Here is a 23878-nt window from a genome sequence, read left to right as displayed (position 1 = left end):
ATGTGGACAGTGAGCGGAATGAAAGAAAAAGGGCACGGTGTGTACGTGTGTGTGTGTGTGTGTGTGTGTGTGTGTGTGTGTGTGCACCCATGTTTCCACAGGTTTGGTTGCCTAAATCACCATAAGGCAACCATCCACACGTGGATGGCAACCTAAACTCTGGATGGCAACCTAATTGTGTGGATGCTCGCTTCATTTAACACCGTTAAATTGACTTTTTTGACGGAAAGAATGTCATAACAATGTTCAAAATGACATTCTTTCCGTCCTCTACACAGGAGCTTGTATCAAATCGCCGGTCGATCATTATTTACAGTCCACTACTACGACATACTACTAGTACTATATACTACAAGGAATATAACGCAGAGTGCTCCGCACTGCCGACTCGCTCCGTTTCAAGCTTTCTACATCACTTTCTGCACCCCCTTCCCGAACGCACGAAACTCACACACAAACAAAAATGATTAAGCTTTCACTTCATGCAACAAACTCGAAATAACCATTCACCAACTTCGAGAAGTTTGTCAAGAACGGGCTCGGTGTCCACACCACTCCATGAGAGGAACCTGGAGCCTCGACAAATCGAAAGTGCAACTCGCGCCGATGTTTTCCGCTTTTCGTACGCTCTCAAGGGTGTACAACATTCTAGCGGCCTGCAATTAGTCCACTACAACTGACGAGTTACACAGCAGCCCCCAAACACGTGAAATGATACACAAAACATTCTCTTTGAGCTTAACATTGCGAAGATCGAATCCTACCGGCAGTTAACCAGGTTCAAAGGCCACAAAAGGTTACATCCGGAGCGTTCCGCAGTAAAAGTTTTACAGCGCATGCTCAGAAAACCGTCTGCTCCGGCATTGGGCGTTCTTCGACCGCCCTTTCGACTTGTCCACTCTAAATGGAAGAAGCACGTGAATTAGTCGAGCTTGGACACAACGTCATTATTCTTGGACAAGCAGGTATGTACACTTCTTAACTTTACTTTTGTTGATGAATAGGCTTTAAACTTACTTGAAGTTTAGATAAAAAGAGAACTTTGACGGTTTACCAGTTTTCGTAAAGGCTGTTCTTAACCAGACGAACCATTGGTTCGCCGAACTAAGGTTCGCGAACCATGGTTTGTGTCTTAACTGGGTGAACTTGTTCGGCAAACTCAAGGACTAGTTCGTCCAGTTAAGACACGAAACCTGGATCGCCGACAAACGAGGGGAGCTCACTCCGAGTCGACAATAAAAGCAAGTAAGTTATTCCCCTTCCAAAAATGGCTGCCTCCAAGACGAAATCACCGATTGAGTGGTAACTCCGTGCTGGTTGTCGATTTGGGTCTCTCCTTCTGACTTGATCATGGTGCACGAAGCCTGGTAATCTTGAACTTTAGTGTGTTAAATTCATAGCTCAGAATCGAGTGGCATACTTTACTTATTTTAGATCCAAGTACCTGTAATCAAGCCCAAGATTGCAAGAACATTTATCATGAAATTAATTGACGGATTAAGCTCCAAACCTAAGCATAATTAATTAATTTGGTTGTTTGATCGGCGAAAATGGCGTAGGTTGTCAACCAAGGGACTTCAATTACACGACAAAGTTGCCTCCCCTGTTCGCTGACACGGATAATTCCTTCTTTGACGCATGTAAACAAAATGCATTCGTACCAGAGTACGCTATGATTCGTACAGTTCATCGGAGTTCATTCCGTGACTTTAAAGGGATCTAAAAGACTTGTTATGATTACAAGTGCAGGTTCTCCAAATTTGGAGGCTTGAATGCCTCTGAATTATGAGCTATGAATTTAACACATTAAAGTTCAAGATTACCCGAAGCCTTCCATGTCATTTACCCTCCTGGGTTAAAGGTTAAAAATTGATTCGAGAAAATAACATGACTGGTATGGACTGATCATTGTGTCTACCGTGGAGCCATCAGGGTTCTATGGGAAATGCTACACACAAAAACTTGCCTGTGAAAAGGGAAAGACGGTGACCAAAAATAAATGATGATAGCGATATTTCTAAATTTTGTGGATCAGCAGAGTCGAGAAGCATACATGATGTTTACCAAAGTGTGTGTGCGTGTCTGTCTGTCCACGTGTGTGTTTGAGCTCTTTTCGGTACAGAATATGAGTTTGGGGATGGAGTGAAGAGGGAGACCTAAAAAAAAAACTACTCGGTATTTTGGTTCTTTTTATCACAATTCAGTCTGTTTTAATTTTCAAGTTATATCAGAAATTTTCTATTTGCACTGATACACTGGAATCCCTTGTGGATGTATTGCTTTAAGGGTCTACAAATAGTACTACTGAACCAAAATCATCCTGTTTCTTTACGTTTTGAGCAATTCAATTGTCTTGTTTTTTTGTTTTTTAAAAATTTGATTCCTCTTCATTCTTCTCAAAAAAAAGCTTTCATTGCGATAAACAAAACATTACTGGATAGACATTTTCTTGGAGAACGTCTGTATTAGCAAGCATTTAAAGTAGGAGGACGATATGGAACGTACGATAAAAGGATGTGCTTTAGCTTTCTGTCTCATCATTTATAAATGTTGCCCTTCAATCACACACACACACACACACACTTTTGATCCAGCTCCAACCATATTTCATAAGGCTTTATTCAGGGTTGTCTCTTGTTCTTAAACATCCGATTTCTAAGCACACGTCTGTGCTGAGAATATGAACATGAACCGATATGAACATCAATGTCAGCCGCCTTTTTATTATGAAATAATGTTCATTTGTGTTCCAAACACTTCCGAAGAATACTTGTTGGTGTGTCTTCAGTCGCCCTGACATCATCACAACTCGACCCTGTCCTGCAAAAATACAAATATATACAGGGTGACACCCAAACATTCAACCCAAACAAATGCTTATTTCTTTGACATCTGTTGACCGAATTAGTTATCTTTCTTTTTATATTTAGTCAAGTTTTGACTAAATATTTTAACATCGAGGGGGAATCGAAACGAGGGTCGTGGTGTATGTGCGTGTGTGTGTCTGTGTGTGTGTGTGTGTGTGTAGAGCGATTCAGACTAAACTACTGGACCGATCTTTATGAAATTTGACATGAGAGTTCCTGGGTATGAAATCCCCGAACGTTTTTTTCATTTTTTTGATAAATGTCTTTGGTGACGTCATATCCGGCTTTTTGTGAAAGTTGAGGCGGCACTGTCACGCCCTCATTTTTCAACCAAATTGGTTGAAATTTTGGTCAAGTAATCTTCGACGAAGCCCGGACTTCGGTATTGCATATCAGCTTGGTGGCTTAAAAATTAATTAATGACTTTGGTCATTAAAAAACTGAAAATTGTAAAAAAAAATAAAAATTTATAAAACGATCCAAATTTACGTTTATCTTATTCTCCATCATTTGCTGATTCCAAAAACATATAAATATGTTATATTCGGATTAAAAACAAGCTCTGAAAATTAAATATATAAAAATTATTATCAAAATTAAATTGTCGAAATCAATTTAAAAACACTTTCATCTTATTCCTTGTCGGTTCCTGATTCCAAACACATATAGATATGATATGTTTGGATTAAAACACGCTGAGAAAGTTAAAACAAAGAGAGGTACAGAAAAGCGTGCTATCCTTCTTAGCGCAACTACTACCCCGCTCTTCTTGTCAATTTCACTGCCTTTGCCATGAGCGGTGGACTGACGATGCTACGAGTATACGGTCTTGCTGAAAAATGGCATTGCGTTCAGTTTCATTCTGTGAGTTCGACAGCTACTTGACTAAATATTGTATTTTCGCCTTACGCGACTTGTTTTCTTTCTTTTTGTTTTGGTCCCTGTCCTGTCCTGTCTTGTCTTGTCATGCCTTGTCTTGTCATCCCTCTATTGGCCTACTGGCAACCTTTTCCTAACTTGTCTTGTCTTGCCATGTCTTGTCTTGTCTTGTATTGTATATACATTTAGCATACATTTGGGTAAAGGTTTGCGAACAGGTAAGGGGTGTAAGAGAGAGAGAGACAGAGACAGAGACAGAGAGAGAGATGGTGGTGGTCTATGTTACATTACACAGGTCAACACAGTTGCAAGTTCATAGGTTAAAGGCTGCCCTTTTCGTAGCGTTCATTAATTAATTCCTATTGTTTACATGTGCCAATAATGTTATAAAACTGTACCTAAGGGGATATAATAACGATTGGCTGTAGCTTTCAAAAACAGAAAAAATTATTTCAGTATTGCAAAGTGGTGTTGATAGTGTCGAATGTAAACAGAACAGTCTCAAAGTGAAAGTGGATGTTTTCCGGAAATTGCGAAGTTAACAAGAATACAGAAAAGCGCGCTTTCCTGCTTAGCACAATCCGCTACCGCGCTAATCTGGCGTGTCAATATCACTACGTTTTGCACGTGGAAGGTGAGCGATTTCCTTCACGCGGGGATTGACGAAGCTGTACTGTCTGTGTTGACGGTCTAAAAATAGCCCAAGCCCTGGAGAACTGTTTCTAAAGATAGCAATAAACTTTATTAAGAATTGATTATTTCTTGTAATTGGTAAGGACTTCAAACCTAAAACTTTGCAGGAAGCTTAATTTATACATCCCCGCAACGATGGGAAAAGCCCTGGAAGTAAGTAAACTAATTAAATAGGACTTTGTCAGCCTTTAAATGAGGGGTTATTGTGTATAGTGAGGAAATAATTTTCTGATGTTATGCAAAACGTACGGTCAATATTGAAAGTTTAAAAAAGGTACTGCCCTCACATTAATACGAAGGCGGGATCACAGCTGGATAAGACAAGGTACGGCAATTTCGACACGGAGGTCTCTTTCAGGGCGCACAGAGGATGAGACAACACAGGAGAAAAAAAAACAAAACCCACAGATAATAGCACACGGAAGGAACGATTACAGCAGTTATAATTAAATTACTTTGTGGGTCAGGGTTTTTTAGGAGTACAGGGGAAACCCCTTTTAAGACCTTAAAAAATGTGAGAAAATCAAGTCTTAAAATGGAAGGGGTCTAAAAATGGGGGTAATTTACAGGTTATGAACAGAACATCTTCTTCTTCTTCAGCGTTCCAGAAATTCTGGTGACGTGTGAGCTCGTTTGCCCATTTGGGTTCCCCACACTATACTCTGAGAGCATAGTCAGCTTCACTCCGCTTTCGTTGAGTAGGCATGCTGGGTATTTTCGTGTTTCCATAACCCACCGAACTCCGACATGGTTTACAGGATCTTTTCCGTGCACACTTGGTCTTGTGCTTGCGTGTACACACGAAGGGGATTAAGTCACTAAGCAGGTCTGCACATAAGTTGACCTGGGAGATCGGAAAAATCTCCACTCTTAACCCACCAGGCGGCAGCGACCGGGATTCGAACTCACGACCTCCCGATTAGGAGGCTGACGTCTTACGACTGCGCGCCACTTCACCCGTCACAGAACATCTAAAGAAGCAAGATCTTAAAAAGGAGGAAGTCTGAAATGAATGGGTCTGAAAGGGGGGTTCCACTGTGGAAAAGTACCTGTCAGTTTACCTGTATGTATTAGGACCGGGTGGCCGAGTGGTAACGCACTTGCGCTCGGAAGCGAGAGGTTGCGAGTTCGACCCTGGGTCAGGGCGTTAGCAATTTTCTCCCCCCTTTCCTAACCTAGGTGGTGGGTTCAAGTGCTAGTCTTTCGGATGAGACGAAAAACCGAGGTCCCTTCCGTGTACACTACATTGGGGTGTGCACGTTAAAGATCCCACGATTGACAAAAGGGTCTTTCCTGGCAAAATTGTATAGGCATAGATAAAAATGTCCACCAAAATACCCGTGTGACTTGGAATAATAGGCCGTGAAAAGTAGGATATGCGCCGAAATGGCTGCGATCTGCTGGCCGATGTGAATGCGTGATGTATTGTGTAAAAAAATTCCATCTCACACGGCATAAATAAATCCCTGCGCCTTGAATATGTGCGCGATATAAATTGCATAAAAATTAAAAAAAATTAAATAAAAATCCCTGCGCTTAGAACTGTACCCACGGAATACGCGCAATATAAGCCTCATATTGATTGATTGAATAAGACCACCCCTGACATGCGGCACATACCAACTATCTACAAGTGCTTTGTGTGAACAGTAAAAAAAATTGTTTTCCTTTTTGCGAATTCATTTCATTAAACACAACAACAACAAAATTCATCAAATTCCAGCTGAGCAGAACGGCTTTCACAATTATCACTGGGCCTTTAAAGGCATGTTCCTCACCATATTACCCAGCATATCAGACACCACATGTTTGACTAGGTTTTTACATGGGAACAACAAGACTATACAGGATGGTAAAAAAACCTCCCTATTTTCTTTTTAATCACATTTTTGACTGCGAAAAAAAAAGAGATCAAAAAGGAAATAGGGCGCTTTTTTTTTAGACACCCCTTTTTACGTCCAGCTTCTTTTGGTGGAGATTCAAGTTACAGACACATGTGAAATTCATTAAGCAAAAAGGTTCCCACTATGCACTGCCACAGAACACAACCAGGTTATTAATGTGCGGTACAGTGTATAATTATGTTTAAGTAAAAGGATGCCCTTCTTTTGTTTAATTGGAGCATCTATGATGTCTGACATTTTGGTTCTAACGGTAAGGAACGTATGTTTAGGCTCTAATAAGGACAGTTTGTCTTGTCAAAAGCCTCATGCATATTCCTTCCTCCCCATGCAAGACTTTCTTTTATTTGAATATATATCTGCCTTTATAGTACAAAAATCAAATAAAAAGGTCGCACTCTGCGCATAGCGACAAAAATCGCAATTTTACCAAGAAAACCTCACACTCTTTATGTGGAGAAAGACCCTGACTGTTGCAGTATGTTATTCATTTGAAAACATCTGAAATTGTGTACTTGAATTCTACAGTTTGATCAGTGCTGTGTGTTTAAAAAGTTACCTTGATCATTCTGACATGCTCTTGCTCAAATCACATCCCAGACAATATTGTAGACTCCATTGATAGACGCTGTGGTGCATGGGAGAACTGCATTCTGAGGAAACGAAAAAAATATACACTGAGGAAGAACAGTCATTTGCAGCAGCAACAGGCTATATAATTTTATTCAAAGAACACTTAAATAAGGTAAAATGAAAATCAGTGTTGTGTCAGTAAATTTGATTTGGGGGAGATGGAAGGATTGGGGTGGGGGTTTAGAGGCGGGGATAGAAGGATAGCTGGGAACCGGGGAAGGTGGGGTGGCTAACACAGTTTGATCATGTAATGACTGGTACAATGTTTAATATATCTAAAAAGGCAGCAACTCTGTAATGCATTATGTGAACCAACTTCTCCATAAACTAAATAAAGATCAGTAAAAGTTACCTCTTTCATTCTGGAATCTTTTTGGTCCCATCACAGCTCAGACGCAGACTCAATGGACAGATACTGTAATGATGAAAATAACACCAGCAATTTAAGGGAGAACAAGAATTATGCAGAGAGGAAAAACAGTAATGAGTAAGAACAACAGCAGCAGCAGCAGCAGACTCAATACTCTTACTCTACATAACACTCTCACTGAATGACTGATTCAGTAACTAAATCCCAGTGAAGTGCAAGTGATCAAAATTACTTATGTAAAAACAGAGAAATAGAGAGAGAGAGAGAGAGAGAGAGAGACAGAGAGAGAGACAGACAGACAGACAGACAGACAGGCAGGCAGAGACAATGCGAATGTGTGTGTGTGTGTGTGTGTGTGTGTGTGTGTGTGTGTGTGTGTGTGTGTGTGTGTGTGTACATGGGAAATGCAGTGCCATTGAAAACAAACACTTGCTTCATTTAAATATCAACAGTTATACAACATAAGAGGCACTAGAAAAGTTGTACATGAAAATAAATGTTGCTCTTGCTGATGGAAAAAGAGCAGGGGGAGAGGGTCGATGTTGCTTGCACTTGCAGATAATTATGCACTAACATCCAGCTGTTTTTCTGGGTGTACTGTAACCCTGTAATGTTTAAGCAGAAATGTTTGTGGATCACGTTATGCTTCTGCTTTTAGATCAGTTTGAGTATTTGCAATATTACCTGGATCATTGCGGCATCCTCTTGATCACATCACATTTGAGACTTTGACCTATATAGACTCCATGGGCAGACGCTGAAGTTATTACAAGGGCATTCTGAAAAATGACAATACAAATGCAGAGATGTAGAACTTTACATTACACTTACAGAAGCAACAACCAGAGAGCTGATTTATACAGGTAGAGAGAGAGAGAAAGAGAAGAAGAAGTAAAAGAAAAAAGAGAGCATAGAAAGAGAGAGGGGGTGGGGGATGGGGCAAAGGGAGTGTGTAATGTGACGTGAGGAAGGGGAAGAGCAATGGAAAATGAAACTCTCAGTACTTTTAATTTATATTAACAGTTATGGAACTATTTGAGCACTCCCCATAACCACAAACAAGGTACAGACGGCAACATATGTTGCACGGAAGGGTGGGGGTAGTTGGACTGGAGAGTGTTGTTATGGGTTTAGGGTGGAGCTGGGGCGGAGTGTGTATGTAACTTGATAATAATAAGCATGATCAGTTAGTGCTAACAACTATCTTGATCTTCACAGACATAAATTGCACAATGATTTCACCACCATGTACCTTTATTTTTGCCCTTGAGTTAGGTGGAAGACAATGTTGAGTGGTGAACGCAAGTTGTATTGATCACTGGGTCATCCTGCGGTCCGGGCCATTGATCTGCACATTGCACCAGCACAAACAAACACAATGTTATGATCTCAATCAGCCTGCATGGTCAATCATGAATCTAAGAACACAAACACTGTCCAGATCTAATTGAAAACGAGATCATCATTACTTGGGAAATTCAATGAAAATCTAGCAGTCAACGAAGCAGATAGATCTGTCCTTGCGATTGTTGTTGCAAGCAGATAAATGTGTGAACTTCCTTATCTCAACGTTATCATTCAACATATTGATATTTTGCCTGATGGATGTTGTGCCGATGAGATATAAACAAACAATCAAAATCAAAGTCATAAACTTTTGAAGAAAAAAATTAAACAAATTGAGCAGAAAGAATCTAGCTTACTGCTGTGCTGATTTCGACAAAATCAATGCGTTTACATGCCGAAGTCATTCCTGCTTTTATTCATATCATACTAGATGATCCTAATGCACAACAATACGAAAACGAGCTCAGCGAAATGAGTAACACTGCCTCACCTGCACTAACACAATGCTGCAGAAGCGAAGGTCGTCTACGACTGGAAATTTCGAAGTCGAACAGCGGCGTTTTTTCACTCTCAGCGGTTGTCTTGCTCGGAAAAGTGAAAAGCTTAACTTGAAATCGAACGGAAGTCACCATTCTACCTTTTCGTTCAAGCGTTGTTTTTATAAAATCTCAGAAAATGTAATTTTGACTTGGGTGATTTCGTCCGCCATTGAGATTCAGTTTTTCAATAATTTGTCTTCCTCCTTGGCAGAAGAGTCAAAGGTTCGGCCCGATCTTCAAGGTTCCCAAGACATGACTTGCAAACCCCGAACCTAGTTCGCCGAACCTCCCAAACCTAGTTCGAAAACTCAGGTTCGTCTGGTTAAGAACCAAGACAAGTTCGCCGAACCAGTCTTGAGGTTCGCCGAACCCCACGAACCTAGTTCGCGAACCAAAGGTTCGTCTGGTTAAGAACAGCCTTAACATGAACTGATGAAGACCAAAAGAAATGTTGGCTGTTGTTGATGTTGTTGAAGAAACAGCAAGCTGTAACTTAAAATGTAGTTCATTCCTGGTTTATTATGCCCCCAGGTAAACTCAAGAACCACAATAGGTTTCCAAAACGTAATGTTTGTCTGCAGTGATCGTTTCACTTTGTAAAACGCGGTCGTTATGATTATGGCTCCTCCCACTGTTAGCCCCGCCTCTCCGTCTCTTTGTTAGCGAGAATCAAGATTCAAGATGGCTAAGAAAAGAATTGGTGAAGGAATCGAGTAGCAGCCCCCTGCTTAGTTGACCTACTTTCATGGACAAGCATACGATTCTGACTGGAGGGTTGTAGTGGTGGTTAGTTCAAGAATCAAGACAAGTCAGCTAGTTTTTGGGTGACATCAGTCACTTGTTTTTGTTTGTTTGTTTGTTTGTTTGTTTGTTATTAGATTTAAAGATTATATTGTAGACTGTTGCATGGAAAAATGTGTTTTAATGCGTTTTATTGTTGTTTGCTTGTTTTTATAAACTAGCTGTGCTGGAAGGTGAAAGTTGTAGCTTTTTATGTCAACTAAATTATGTGTGCATTGTATTGAAATTGTAAATTGCAAAATTAATTTGCCCAGAGAATTTTTTTTATTTCTGTGGTTGAGTTCAAGTACAAATGATTTATTCTCTAAAACATTCAAAGAGTCATGAATTATCTTCAAGTTTAGACAGACCTCACCAGTCTGTTTCTTAAAGGCGAGTGGGGCGAGGAAGTACCGTTTCTTGGGCACATCTCACCGCGAGTGACGCTAGAATTCTCGCCTCAAACGCTAGGTAGCTTTAGGCTTGCTCGCTTGGCGAGAAAATATGGCGGTCACTCAGCTGCCCATCCAATTGGCTGTCCATGGTTTTTTACCGACCAGTGCAGACGACCTTTTCGGAATCAACCAATGGTGTTTAATTCTTGTGTAGCTAGCCACAAAACCGTTTCATAGACAATCTCGCCTCCTAGCTTCGCGAGTGGCTAGCCGAAAGAATATCTCACCTGAAAGAAACACGCGACAGAACTCACACATTCAGAAAAGAGTAAATTCTTTGATTTTAAACATATTTATTATATACATATTTATCACAGGTTTAACAGGTACATCAATTTTGAAAATGTTTTTGATTATTAGTACAGTATTTACAAGTGGTTTTATGAAATTGACCCCCAAAATCATGATCTTATAAAATGTACTTGCGATTCTCTTTAATTATTTGTGTGTTTGACAGGCACTGGGAAAACAACACTCGTTGCAGAATTATGCCACAGTCTTCGGTTATCCGGGCGAAAAGTTGCAGTGACAGCAACAACTGGCATCGCTTGCCAGAGCCTACCAGTGGGAGCCATGACTCTACACCGCTGGTCAGGAATCGCGGATGGCCGACACAGTGTGAGAGAGACAGATTGTCCAGTTATGCTGATCCGCAACATAAGCGACCAGTTAGTCAACGGCAGTCTTGGCCATGTTGTGGACCTCCACCATGACAAAGTGGTTGTCCACTTCGAGAAGACCAACATGACAGTGGAGTTGAGCCGTATTGCTTTCTCAGGTATGCCTGTGTTTTTTTGTTTACCTGAATTTTTACTGAGTTTACATTTTATTTTGTCATCATTTTCATTTACAGTGGGCACCCGCCACCCCAATTTTTTGAGACAATTCAAAATCCGACACAATTTATAGGTCTTAAGAAAAGAGGAAGGGTAAATATACAGAGATTATTAACCCTTAGGCTGGTTGTCGCGACATATGTCGCGCTACTTTACCTATACTGTCACCTGGTTGTCACGACATATGTCGCGCTACTGGCTCAGTCTGTTTGGTCGGTTCCGATTACCTTCCATGGATGCGAAAACCTATATGACCGTTTTTTGTTCTTTTTCTCTCTGTTAATTCACCAGTGGCTATGTAACATGTGTTACAGAATTGCACCAGTGTAAGGGTTAAAGAGAAATCATGGTCTTAAAATGGAGGAATAAGTTTTAGATTGAGGGGTCTAAAATCTACTGTAAAACAACCTGGGTAAAATTTAAAAAAGCAACCATCCTCAGTTCATAAAGATGAAACAAACAACAATATGCTTCCCTCAAACAGGCTAAAACGCTGGTCGGGCAAGAAACCACCATTCATCTCACATTGTTTATGTGGATGGAATATTTGATATTGTTAATTATTACACAATGTACTCTGATTTATCTTCAAAATGGAACCTGACTTCTAAAATGTTCAACATTTTCAGAAAAACAGGTATTGGAACAGGAAGGAGTCTTAAAATAGATGTGAATTTTGAGAGGTTATGAAAAAAGAATCTGCAAAATCAGCCTTATAGCTTACTGTACTACGTACAGCACACATACAATCAGCCTTATAGCTTACTGTACTACGTACAGCACACATACAATCAGCCTTATAGCTTACTGTACAACGTACAGCACACATACAAACTTTAAAGGCTTCCTGATGTAAGACTTCATCCTTTTTTAGACTTTACTACACGTTATTTGAATATTTTACCAAAATATGACATTTTACACAGATCGAGACAGTCAGTGTTCTTCCAAGACCGCGCTAGCAGTCGAGGTGAACAGTGACTGTCAAGATCTGAGTAAAAATAATGTCATATTTTGTTCAAAAATACAAATGAAATTTAAGTTGAGGAGTTTAGTGACAGGTCCCAAGACCGATCCCACTTTATTTTGAGTCCACTGGCCTAGTCCACCTTTCTTGTCATGATAGATTCGCTATCAAGGGTCAAGGCCACTTCTCAAAAGGGACGCTACAACACTGACAAGTTTTTTCATCGAAGGGGAGATTCGACTTGGTTCGAAAGAATAAGTACTGAATTTGATGTTTTTATGTGGTCAAGTTATACCTCGTAAGGTGCAGGGGTGCACACTGACACAATTTGTTTGGGAAAAACTGTGGTTGATCAGTGTAGTTAGCGCTGAGCATAACTCCAGGTCTTCGTTCCGAAAACAATGGCTAGATCAGCGAAATCTGGGTCATCCTGCAAGTGTGGAAATATCATGGTGTACGGTCATTCGTTTGTGCGAAGACTTAGCGAGTTCGCTGAGTCAGGGATGGTCTTGTGGATAATCACTTTGGATTTCAGCAATGCATGTGCAAGGTGTCCAGGAAGGGGGTCGGAGGCTGGAAGATAACAAATTTTTTTGAGGCTGCCGACCATATTCACAGCCGGTGTGTGTGCAAACTCTTGTTGGCAACCTATGCCCAGGACGAGGTCAAAGGCATAAGTAAGTAACTTTCTTGTAAGTTACTCACCCGTTTGGTGAGTTAAAATTTCGAGATTTGGCCATCCCTGATATGTATAGATGTATTGATAAGATTGTACTTTCATTTTGTTTGTAGTCCATGATCCTCGACAGAAGAAGGACATCGCTGTGAGGCATCAGTTTCAAGTAGTTCCTAGCTTCGCACTGACCATCCACAAAGCTCAAGGACTGACACTTGAAAGGTAGCTTGCAATAGACAATGTTTGGAAATAACTCTACCAGGATTTGCATGTGTTTGAGACTTGCATCCCGCTTTAGTGATGCCCGGTTCCAGAGAGCCAAACAATACCAATATGTGGTCAACCAGTTAAAACTGAGCACCTATGTTTCACAAACTCCCATGATCTCAACATACACATATGACTAATAGGTTATTTTCTGCAATTGCTTTTTTTTTTAACTGCATGGCCTACAAAAATTGTGTGCTTTCGCTTGCAGGTCAATATATATTTTTTTTTAACTAAACAAATCTGGTACGACACAGCAAACCATGTATTATTCTCTTTTTTTTGCCCTCTGCTTCTTTCTCTCTGTAAACTTGTATGGCTAGTTATGTAGAGGTTACATGCCAAGTCTCAGTGATTATTAAAAATAATCGTCGAAGTTAGCGGATCATGAAAAATGCGATGTTTTTCATGACCGCGAACTGAGACCATTATTTTTGATATTTCCTGTTCTTGACTAAAATCAATTACACAGTTATGTTGTTATTCTGCTGTGGCGGTAAAGTCAGATAGTGTGTGTTCTGTTCATGTTTTGGTATCGCTCAGGAAATGTTCTTTCCTTGAATGTGACTAGCAGACGAAGTTTTACACCCATGTTCAAATGTTAAAAACTGTATGAAGTTCAGTTTTCTGGGGCAAAATAGGGTGTGAAACTGCTGCATGTTCTTTACATTGATTAGATGTTTGCATTTGATTGGGTGTGATCTGTTTATAAAATGAAATATTGTTGAAAACTTACCGTCGGATTGCAGTCTCTTGTCGATGCAGCTAAAATCTGAAAGGGGAACTACTCGTGTTGCTTGACAAAACATGAGAGTTACTTGCCTTGGAATCGTGCTAGCTATAAATGATTGTGCACGGCAGATCTGAATTCAGAAAACAACCAAACTCATGGAATTCATATTGAGATTCATATGTTCAAGCCTGTAGTTGCTGTATGGTTGTATTGTTTGCTCCAGAAATGTATATTTTGTACATTAGAGTGTTCTGAACTTTTGAGTCGCAAAAAGTAGATCCACAATGTGTACATTCTCTACCCATGAGCTATCAAGGATTCCGACCCGTTGTGATTTTGGTTGTTGGGTAAGTTACTGAAAAATAACTAGCCCTACAATTTAAGTTTACAAAGAGAAAGAAGCAGAGGGGGGAATCATTTTCGGCAACTTACCCAGCAACAAAAATGTTATTACCCAACATACATGTTTAGGAGCTAGACTTTGTGGGATCTACTTTTGTGATTGGAGCAAACAATTCAAACATACCGCATTTAAATCGTAAATAAAAATGTTTGATTGTGTGATAAATAGAACTAGAAGGTTGGTTTCTTCATTCAAGGGTGGAGATTGACTGTGAAGAAGTCTTCCAACCTGGCCAAATTGGAGTTGCCTTGGGTGGAGCAAGAAGCATTGAAGGCTTGCGAGTGGTGAACTTTGACACAAGAAAAGTTCTTCCTCAACCTTCTACCGTGCATGACTACTACAAAGTTGGTTCCGCTGAAGTCAACGAAAATTTGACCTGTTGCAGGCACAAAAGGTAAGTTCATTATCTTGTCTCTGTTGCCACTCATAAACATTTTTATCATCAATCATCATGCTACTCTTGTACAAAGGGTTGATAAATTAGTGATGCATACTCCAGGTTGATAAACTACACTCTGAAATTAAAAGTGTAGCGTGAAACTTAGCTTCGTTGGAACTAAACAACAGAGTGTCACAAAATGTCACATAGGATGTGACCTTTTTGTCCCAGGAGTTATCTCTCAGTTGAATAATATGTATGTGTTGCTTTCTTGCAAATAAGATTCAGTTATAATGAGCAAAGGACAATCAACAAAATACCAGAAGTCCAAAGGTTTGAGGCAAATAAACTTTTTCTTACTGTTTCTTTTGGACGATCAAAATGGACCACTCTAAATTTACGTCTTCCAATATGCATTACTTATGGCACCACCCAGTATGCTCTCCAGCAAAAGACAGCAAACATTTTTTCTTGCAACCAAATTTGTATTCATAAAGCAATCATAAAACAATGATAATGATCACATAAAACCATATTAATTTTTGCTGTTAATGACAGGTGTGTACTTATATTAAATCGGGGTATTCAAAAAGGTCCCGCAGTGGGGCACTGCGGTTATGAAATTAAAGGCCCCTCCTGTTTTTGGAACCGCAGGAGCTTTCTAGTTTGCTGTTAGGTAGATTTTTGGTTCCTCTTTCCTGTCATTCTCTCTTTTTCTTCATGAATTCTTTTCTTTTTTCTGCCTTCTTGCTCATTCACCTGTATTTTTTCCAAAAATCTCTTCTCTTGCCGCTTGTCTCGCGATTCATGTATAGTTTAATCTGTTAGTGTTCTGATGTAAGTCCAGCAGTAGATAGGTTAAGCCTATTTTAACATACTGGAAACTGGTAATCTTCCAGTAGGTATTAATTTAGTTTTACTAAAGCCTGCTGGGACACAAGTAATGGGTTAGTGCATTTGTAAACAGGAATCGCTTGACAAGTGGCCCCCTTCATCCCCCCCTTCCTCGTCCTGATATGGCTCTGCGTAGTCGGCTGGACGTTAAGCAACAAATAAACAAACAAACAAACAAACAAACATTCAAAAAGGCTTGATCAGGTCGAGTATATATTTTTCTCGTGTCTTTCAGGTTCCAAACTACATATGCTGAGGACACAGCCAATGAGCCACGTGAAGAAGACGTTCCACTGGAAGGGATGGATCAGGAACCCCTAGACGACGACCCAGATGTTGATCTGGACTGCACTCCACTAGAGTTCAAGGCAGTTCTTGTGGATCTCACAAATAAACAGGTGACGCCACAACAAAAATCAGTTTCCCAAGCTGCTAAACAGCTGCTTATGACACCTGTACTGGTTGATGAGTTCCTCAGGAAAGTCTATGGCTTCATGCTGCGAAAGATTCTGGCCCTCTCATCCGCAGAGAAAGTTGACAGCAGACTGATAACCATATTTTATTCAGAGTGTCATGCTTTTCTTTCTTCCAGGCAATACTTTGTCCTCTGCCGTTTCTTGTTTGGTTGTGAAGCTGCTGTTACCGATGCGAACTTCTTGGTTGCTCACGCACTGGTGTTGAAAGTCCGACAACTCGTCGTCCACCAAGAAGCCAGAAGAAGACAACCAAACGTTCCTGGCACTGCAGAGAAGTCGAACATCAGACTACAACCAGACCTCTCCGATGCACCAGACTGCAGGGCCAAGGTGCGCCACGTAGCCGGATATTGTATTGCGAAACTGCGCGAAAGGAAGCGGAAAGCTCTCATGAATAATATATTTAAGAAAGGTGAAGCAGCTGAGCAGGCACTTTGTGACGCTGACAACGCACTTGATCTCCTTGGACAAGCAAGTCTTACTGAATCCGAGGCATCAGCTCTGACGTCAGATTCAGATAGTTTGTCCGAAACTGCACGCAAGCAGAATGTGAGGCAGAGCCTGACGCATGTCACCGACACTGTGTATGTGTTTTTTGAGTGTCTTGTTTTAACCATTTTGTCCTTACAAACGGAAGACAATCTTCATGACCATGGGAAGCTCCTCTATCATTTTGTAGTTGACAAAGTGATTGATGATGTACACCTGTTCAGTCTGTGGACACACATTTTTTCTGCCCCACCATCTTCAAGACTTGGAGATAATGAAAACTCCATAGAAGGTGTCTTGAAGAGGGTGGTTGACAGAGTTGAATGTCTCACAGGGCTGTTCAGGGACATTGTACACATTTCTTTAAACATTTTGAATAACCAATTTCGAAAAGATTTCTTACATCAGCTGCAGGTGCAAAAAGAAGCTGCACACAGAATTCAAATAAAAATAAAGAAAATGAAAACAAAGCAAGAAGAGCAACTATCATATTATTACTTTGATGAGGATGCTTCCCATGGGAAGATTGTCTTTCTGCATCGACTGCAGGCAGTGTTGCAGTCAGGGGGCAGCTGCGACCACTTTACCAAGAATCAATTGGTCACAATTTGTGATTTCTACAAAGTTAGATCATCAATGTGAATGAAGAAAGACGATCTCATGCAACAGCTGAAGGACTTTTGCACTCAACCTGTAGCTGAAGGTATGGCATGTGCTGGTCCTTCCATGCCAAGTACATCCGGAACTGAGAGTGAGAGTGCAATCGACATAGGTTCAGGGATTCAAACAGTTATGCCTTCATCAAGTCCCTCAAAGTGTCATCTGTGCAAGGGCCAGTACAAGAAACGACAGCACTGGATCACTTGTGATTCTTGTCGTGCATGGTTTCACAGAAAATGTGCTGGTATGGGGAAAAGCACAGACTGGTCACATTACTGCGAACAAGGGGCAAAATGGTACTGCAAAAACTGTGATACTGCAGGCATCCTGTAGTATGTCAAGCTTGCTCCGTTTCTTTCAGGTGTAGCCCCAATTCAAGAGCTTAGATAGATATCTGGACTTGAAACGGTTCTATTTAACTTTGTCTTTCTGTTAAAGTCTATAGTGCAAATGAGTGATACTATAACTGAAGTGCAAAGACACTTTGAAGGTGATGAAGTCATAACTACATGCATAAAATGCATAAAATATTTGCATTGCATGATGATCGAACTGTGCTGCAAAAATATTTTGAATGAAAATTGAAAATATAGATATTGAAAATATCTCTGATGGTTTTAGATGTGAGTGTTCAATACTCTGCATCACAAAAAAGCTTGCTCAGAGTATTTGAAATTGTTTGTACAGTACATATTTGATGTTCCCCTTTGTAGTGTCACTTATTATGAAATGTCATCATTTTACATTATATTTGGTATTGCATGCTATTAACAGAGGGGTGACAAAAGTGATGCATACTCAAGGTTGATAAACTACAAACTGAAAACCCATTTGGAGTCGGGCACAAAATGTTGTCAGAACTTAAGAAAGGAGCGTTACAAAATTTCACTTGGCGACTAACTTTTGTCTCAAGAAAATTAACTTGCTTACAGTGAAGTAAACACCTTTTTGTGCAGGTGAAAAAAGCTAAATAATCTTAATAATGAACAGCAACAACGTTTGAGAGAAATTAAGAGAATATTTCATAACTTTTGAGTTGCGTGAAAAATTGTACTTAGTCTTAATCAAGTTAATGAGAGCGTCAATTTTCATTGGTCGTGGTAGACTGCCAGGGATGTTGCTACATATTCATCCCTATAGGACAAATTTCCTAGCTCTTCAGCATCAATAGGACATTTGACCGCTTTCAGAAATTTCAATAGGACATCAGAATTGTTTCATTTTCAAGAATGACGCTCGCCGTGTTACCCCCTGTTTTTGACCCTAATGTAGCACAGGATGCCGTTGAATAGCGAAACGTGTTCAGCTTTTGTTGAACTTTGGCAGGTTTTATTTCTATTTTTCGGTGGCATAACTTAAGTGCGCTTCGTCAAAATGTCTCGAACTGAAGCAAAAGCAGACGCAAGACTAAGTCAGTTGGAGTTGTCTTCCATACTCCTAACTTTAATGTGCTGCAGAAAGGTGTCACCCAAACGCAACATCCGCATTGCACAACTTTAGTGCACCTATACGCGAGAGTGCTTGGTCGCTTTTTGAAAATGTGTATCTTGAAAGGAACATTAACGAGTATCGCGCTGTCCGAAGGAATTGAGTTCTTATCGGACAGGGATGTCAGCGCTCAGTTCAAAAAGATAGGACATGTGACCGCCATGCGGCTGTGAATCAGACATTTGAGCCTCTGAATCGGTCTGTCCGATGTCCGATGCCTAACGACATCCCTGAACTGCTGATTATGAATTTTGGCTGTGTGCAGCTTCTTTCCTGTGCTAGTTGAACAATTTGAAATCGAGGATTGTTTGTTATAATCTGCTGTACTTACTACCATGTGAATTGCTATTTAGATGTTTCCACGGGTATATTATCTACAATTTCCTATCCCCCTTCATTTGCTCCGTCAACACTACTTCTAATTATAATGTTCTTATGATTTTGCAGTTAACTGTATAATCATTTTTATTTTTAATTTGTATTCATGCTAGATGTTCTTAGTGATTTATGCTCTGTTACATGTGTACCATATTGAATTCAGAATTTTTCAATTATTATGTAATATTTTAAAGTTTTGTACTTAATAATAGGTATGTTTATATATTGCTATTCTGGTAGGCACGTGGGGGATTCGGGGGTTGTGATAGGGTTGGCTCAAACAGCCCTACTGCAATCATAATGGGCCATATTCCGCAGGAAATTGCTCAATATCCTTTTCACATTCTAAAAAACAAAGACGCATGTTTCTGGGTTGTTGGATGTGTATTAGGTACACGTATACATGGCCAGGTTTGCTTCTGTGGCTGGTCGACAGACGATGCAATTTGCACATTTTGTTTCTTACTGTAGGTGAAATACATTCTGTGTAAAATCTAGTTCTTATTATTAAGAGTTTGGCGCTGTCTAAGTTAACTCATCTGTTTATGAGTTTACCAGACCCTGATGATAAGTTTTTGTTTGATTTGAATAGGTTATTTTTTTCATTTCTATGGAATGGTAAGAAAGATAGAATAAAGAGAACAACAGCATATCAGTCGTTTGAAGAGGGGGGGGGGGGGGCTTAAAATGGTGGATTTGAAATGCTTTTTGTCAGCTCTGAAGATATCATGGTTACAGCGAGTCCTTTGTAGTGAAGGAAAAGTAACTAAACTTCTAAAAGCTCTGTGTCCACTTGTACATAACATTCACAAGAGAGGAGGTGAGTTTGGAAACATATTGATGCAAAGAGTTCAAAATTCTTTCTGGAGAGATGTTTTCAAACATTATAAACATTTTGCATGCAAATGTGTCCCCATCTCCTTGAGTGATTTTGCTTCAGAGCGTCTGTATTATAATGTACATATTTGCATAGATAAAAAGGTTATTTTTAACAGGAATTGGATGGAAAACGGCATTATTACTTGTCGGTCACTTGATGAGAGCCGATGTTTTTTTTGTCATATAACGATTTTAAATTGAAACATCCAAATTTACAACTGAATTTTGTTTTTTTCGAGGGCGTTATGCGCTCAGTTAAGAATTTTCATAAAAGACTAAAGTTAGATGCAGTTTTAAACAATGTTTTTCATATTGGTGATGATGTTGTATGGAAACAAATAGCTAAAGGTGGAGTAAAACATATATATACCCATCTTGTGAAAAATGATGGCAATTTACAGTGCATGGAAAAATGGGCTGATTTATTAAATTTTGATGTAAATGTTGGAAAGGTATTTCTGACAATAAGGCGAACTACACAAGACACATACCTAAGGTGGTTCCAATATAGAATACTACATAGAATTTTTCCCACTCAACGCCTGTTATTTTTGATGAAAATTTCTGACACATCACTATGTAGCTTTTGTACACAGGAAGAGGAAACCTTAGAACATTTGTTTTGGGAGTGCACAAGAGTTAAGCTTTTTTGGTCTGATTTCACAGAATTGTTATGTCAAAATTTCACACATTGCAGTAATTTGAATTTGTCTTCTTCTTCTACGTTCCCGGATTTGAATTTGTCAAAAGAGCTTGTCATTTTAGGGTATTTAGACAACTTTCATACGGATGCTGTTTTTGATTTGTTTATTCTCCTTGCCAAACAAAGTATATTTGGAGCCAAATTAAATAAATCAGTCCCAACATTAAATGTTTTTGTGAAAATTGTTAAACAAAGGTTTTTGATCGAAAAGTATAAACTATAATGCTAGTGTAAATAATTATTATGGTAAATTTGAAAAAGAGTGGTGTTTATATAGACACTTTTTTCATTGATGCTATAGGATAATTGTATTGATTGATTTCGTATGAACATTTTTGAATGTGATACCCCCTGACCCATTTACTCACAACAGGTTATACAGTACTTTTATGCCGATAATTAAACCCCATGTATACTTGGAGGCTAAATTGTGACCACCGTCCCCACCTACCCCCCCTCCCCCCCCCCCAACCTCAGTTACCCCCCCCCCCCCCAACAACCTCAGTTACCCCCCCCCCCCCTTCCATATCCCCTGTCTTTTCAACAACCCACCCTACTGTCTATGTCTGTGTCTTGTCTAGGTATGTACGTGTGTATGCGCTTTGTTGATAAACTCGGTGTATGATGTCTGCTATACTATGTTTATGTGTATATAAAGGAAATAAAAAAAAGAGCAGATGGAAAAAAATCTAGTTCTTTAACAAGAACAAACCTTGCAAAAGTCAGACTTTTGAACAATTTATAGATAATAAGTAAGCAAGCATGAAACCAGGCATATTGACTTATAATGCCAAACATTCAGAGCTTCTCTTGTCTTTCCCGCAGTGGGGCACTGCGGTTATGAAATTAAAGGCCCCTCCTGTTTTTGGAACCGCAGGAGCTTTCTAGTTTGCTGTTAGGTAGATTTTTGGTTCCTCTTTCCTGTCATGCTCTCTTTTTCTTCATGAATTCTTTTCTTTTTTCTGCCTTCTTGCTCATTCACCTGTATTTTTTCCAAAAATCTCTTCTCTTGCCGCTTGTCTCGCGATTCATGTATAGTTTAATCTGTTAGTGTTCTGATGTAAGTCCAGCAGTAGATAGGTTAAGCCTATTTTAACATACTGGAAACTGGTAATCTTCCAGTAGGTATTAATTTAGTTTTACTAAAGCCTGCTGGGACACAAGTAATGGGTTAGTGCATTTGTAAACAGGAATCGCTTGACAAGTGGCCCCCTTCATCCCCCCCTTCCTCGTCCTGATATGGCTCTGCGTAGTCGGCTGGACGTTAAGCAACAAATAAATAAAATAAATAAATAAATAAATTCTCTTGTCTTCTCCATGATACATGTCCATGAGTGTTTCAATGTTTCAGTGATTTCCGTGGATACATGCACATGTTGTTGTCCACAAAAGGCAACATGGTCCATTCTGGTAGTTGTTGCTGACAAAAACATGTTTTCAACACAGAATACAATGGCAGAATAGCAATATAAACGCTATTGTGTTTCCAACATAACAATAAGGTCTAATATATATTTAGACTCGAACAAGTATAATGTGACTCATCTTTGACTTGTCTAAATATTGGAACCTAGCTATTGTTACGCTGCAAAAACAATAGCTGTTAATGATGATATTGATAAAGACCATTTATTAATCTTGTTTATTTGTTAACAGTAAGAACATTTTCCATTTTTATGTAACATTTTAATGGACAATAAAGTGTTTTTATTGTTATTGTTATGTTGAAATAACATGAGGTCTCTACAGTGTAGGGACTATGCTGCATTATTTTATGGTCGGTATGGGGGGGGGGGGGGGGGGGGGGATGGGATAGAACCACTTGTTAATTGTTTCTTGTTCACAAAAGCATTAATCAAAAAATTGCTCCATGGGTTCTAGAATGTTAGGAAATATGCAAGTAGTAAGTGGTGAAGTTACATTGTGTGAAAGGATTATCTGCCTTGCTTTGATAAGAAATGTTTTATTTTGTTAGTTTGTTATTCAAAATATTCTAAAATTCATTTCCTTTGCTGAAGCAAAAATTAAATTCAGCTACAGAAACAACATTACATGTGTCTTGTCTAAATGAATGGTTGGACGAATTGTGTTTTGTGTTTTAATTGGAACAAATATAATTAACTTTGTGGTAAAGTATTAAAGAAGATTGTAATTCAATCAAGTTTGCGTTTTAATAAAACAGATCCTGTGATTGGTCAGAATGCCACAACTCATTCAAAATTACCGGTCACTATTTGTCGATAGCCACTTGCTAAAAAAGCCATTAGCTACCTGCTGGCGAGGCGCATTGATACAGCCTCAACTATATGAAGGCCAGCGAAATACCGAGACCATAAGGTATGCAAAGTGATGACGTCAAATACGTGCCTTAAGTTGATGCATGAATTCTTCCGGACTACATCAGTCAATTCCAAAGATCGCTTTTGTGATGAAAAGAATTTGTTTTGAGTTAGCTGTCCAGAAACCCGTCGAAAAAGAAGGGAAAATGTATGTGAAAGAAAACAAAAGAGGAGCAGAGTGATAAGATAGGAATACAGATACATATTTCTTGGGACTTGACCCTTGCAGTTGCAGGTAGGTGGACTGAAAGTAGTGTGTGAACAGAACAGAACCAATTCTGTCTGTTTACCATCGCATGAAAGCAGGAAAGAGATCGTCGTCAGATTGAATTACAACATAATCGCTCCGTCGGGCTTCAATTAACTTTGGTCGGGCGTCAATCCACGATGACAACCTCGAAATTCCAAATGAAAGCATGTTAATTAATGTGTAATTATAAAACACTTAGACATAGAAATCTTCATTATTTGAAAAATGAAATAGCCTAGATGTTTTAACTTAGCACACGCCTCAACATATCTTCATATAATTAAAAAATGAAACAACATTACAAATTAAGATTATTTAAGCCAAATGGAGACTTACATTAAAAAAGATAACTCATGGCAATAGAAATCAAAACTTTACTAAATCATGTAAAAATACCTGATTTTTGTTTGTGTACTTGTTTGTATTTCTGTTGTATAGTATTTATGACAAGAAAGCCCTTTAAATCAATTACAACAGGATTTAGCTGAAATTGTGTGCAGGACAGGTTGTAAAGGGTGCCGGTCATTTTTTCAGCAGAATTTTTCAGCAGCCCTAAAATCGCAATTTAAAAAAAAATCAAATATGTACTGATCTTCA

At 39.3% G+C, this 23878-nt stretch overlaps 2 protein-coding genes and 1 long non-coding RNA gene across 5 annotated transcripts in view; 2 read left to right on the top strand and 1 right to left on the bottom strand.

The window, feature by feature from the left end:
* Positions 1-23878, top strand: part of LOC138967139 (solute carrier family 49 member 4 homolog) — a 49716-nt gene that overhangs the window by 18171 nt on the left and 7667 nt on the right. The gene's annotated exons all lie outside the window — the stretch shown is intronic.
* LOC138967141 (ATP-dependent DNA helicase pif1-like) lies at positions 280-21154 on the top strand. Of its 2 annotated transcripts, none has more exons than XM_070339640.1 (4): positions 280-965; positions 10922-11242; positions 13060-13165; positions 14543-15803. In XM_070339640.1, exons 1-4 carry the CDS (start codon positions 905-907, stop codon positions 14742-14744), a joined length of 690 nt encoding a protein of 229 aa, XP_070195741.1. In that variant the 5' UTR covers positions 280-904; the 3' UTR covers positions 14745-15803. The 2 variants fall into 2 exon arrangements, 1 of the variants encoding a protein (XP_070195741.1); XR_011455854.1 differs by lacking the exon at positions 280-965 and adding an exon at positions 15814-21154 and having other exon boundaries at positions 10827-11242; positions 14543-15318.
* LOC138967143 (uncharacterized) lies at positions 2548-9648 on the bottom strand. Its single transcript, XR_011455855.1, has 6 exons — positions 9181-9648; positions 8596-8691; positions 8028-8122; positions 7326-7388; positions 6900-6993; positions 2548-2820 (listed from the first exon to the last, which is right to left on the bottom strand). It is a non-coding gene; the product is annotated as an uncharacterized lncRNA (long non-coding RNA).

The sequence above is a fragment of the Littorina saxatilis genome, linkage group LG5 (assembly GCF_037325665.1).
Source record: "Littorina saxatilis isolate snail1 linkage group LG5, US_GU_Lsax_2.0, whole genome shotgun sequence".
In the NCBI taxonomy this organism is placed as follows: Eukaryota; Metazoa; Mollusca; class Gastropoda; order Littorinimorpha; family Littorinidae; genus Littorina; species Littorina saxatilis.
Note: the sequence above shows the minus strand (reverse complement) of the source record. Positions and strands in the feature narration are given on the sequence as shown.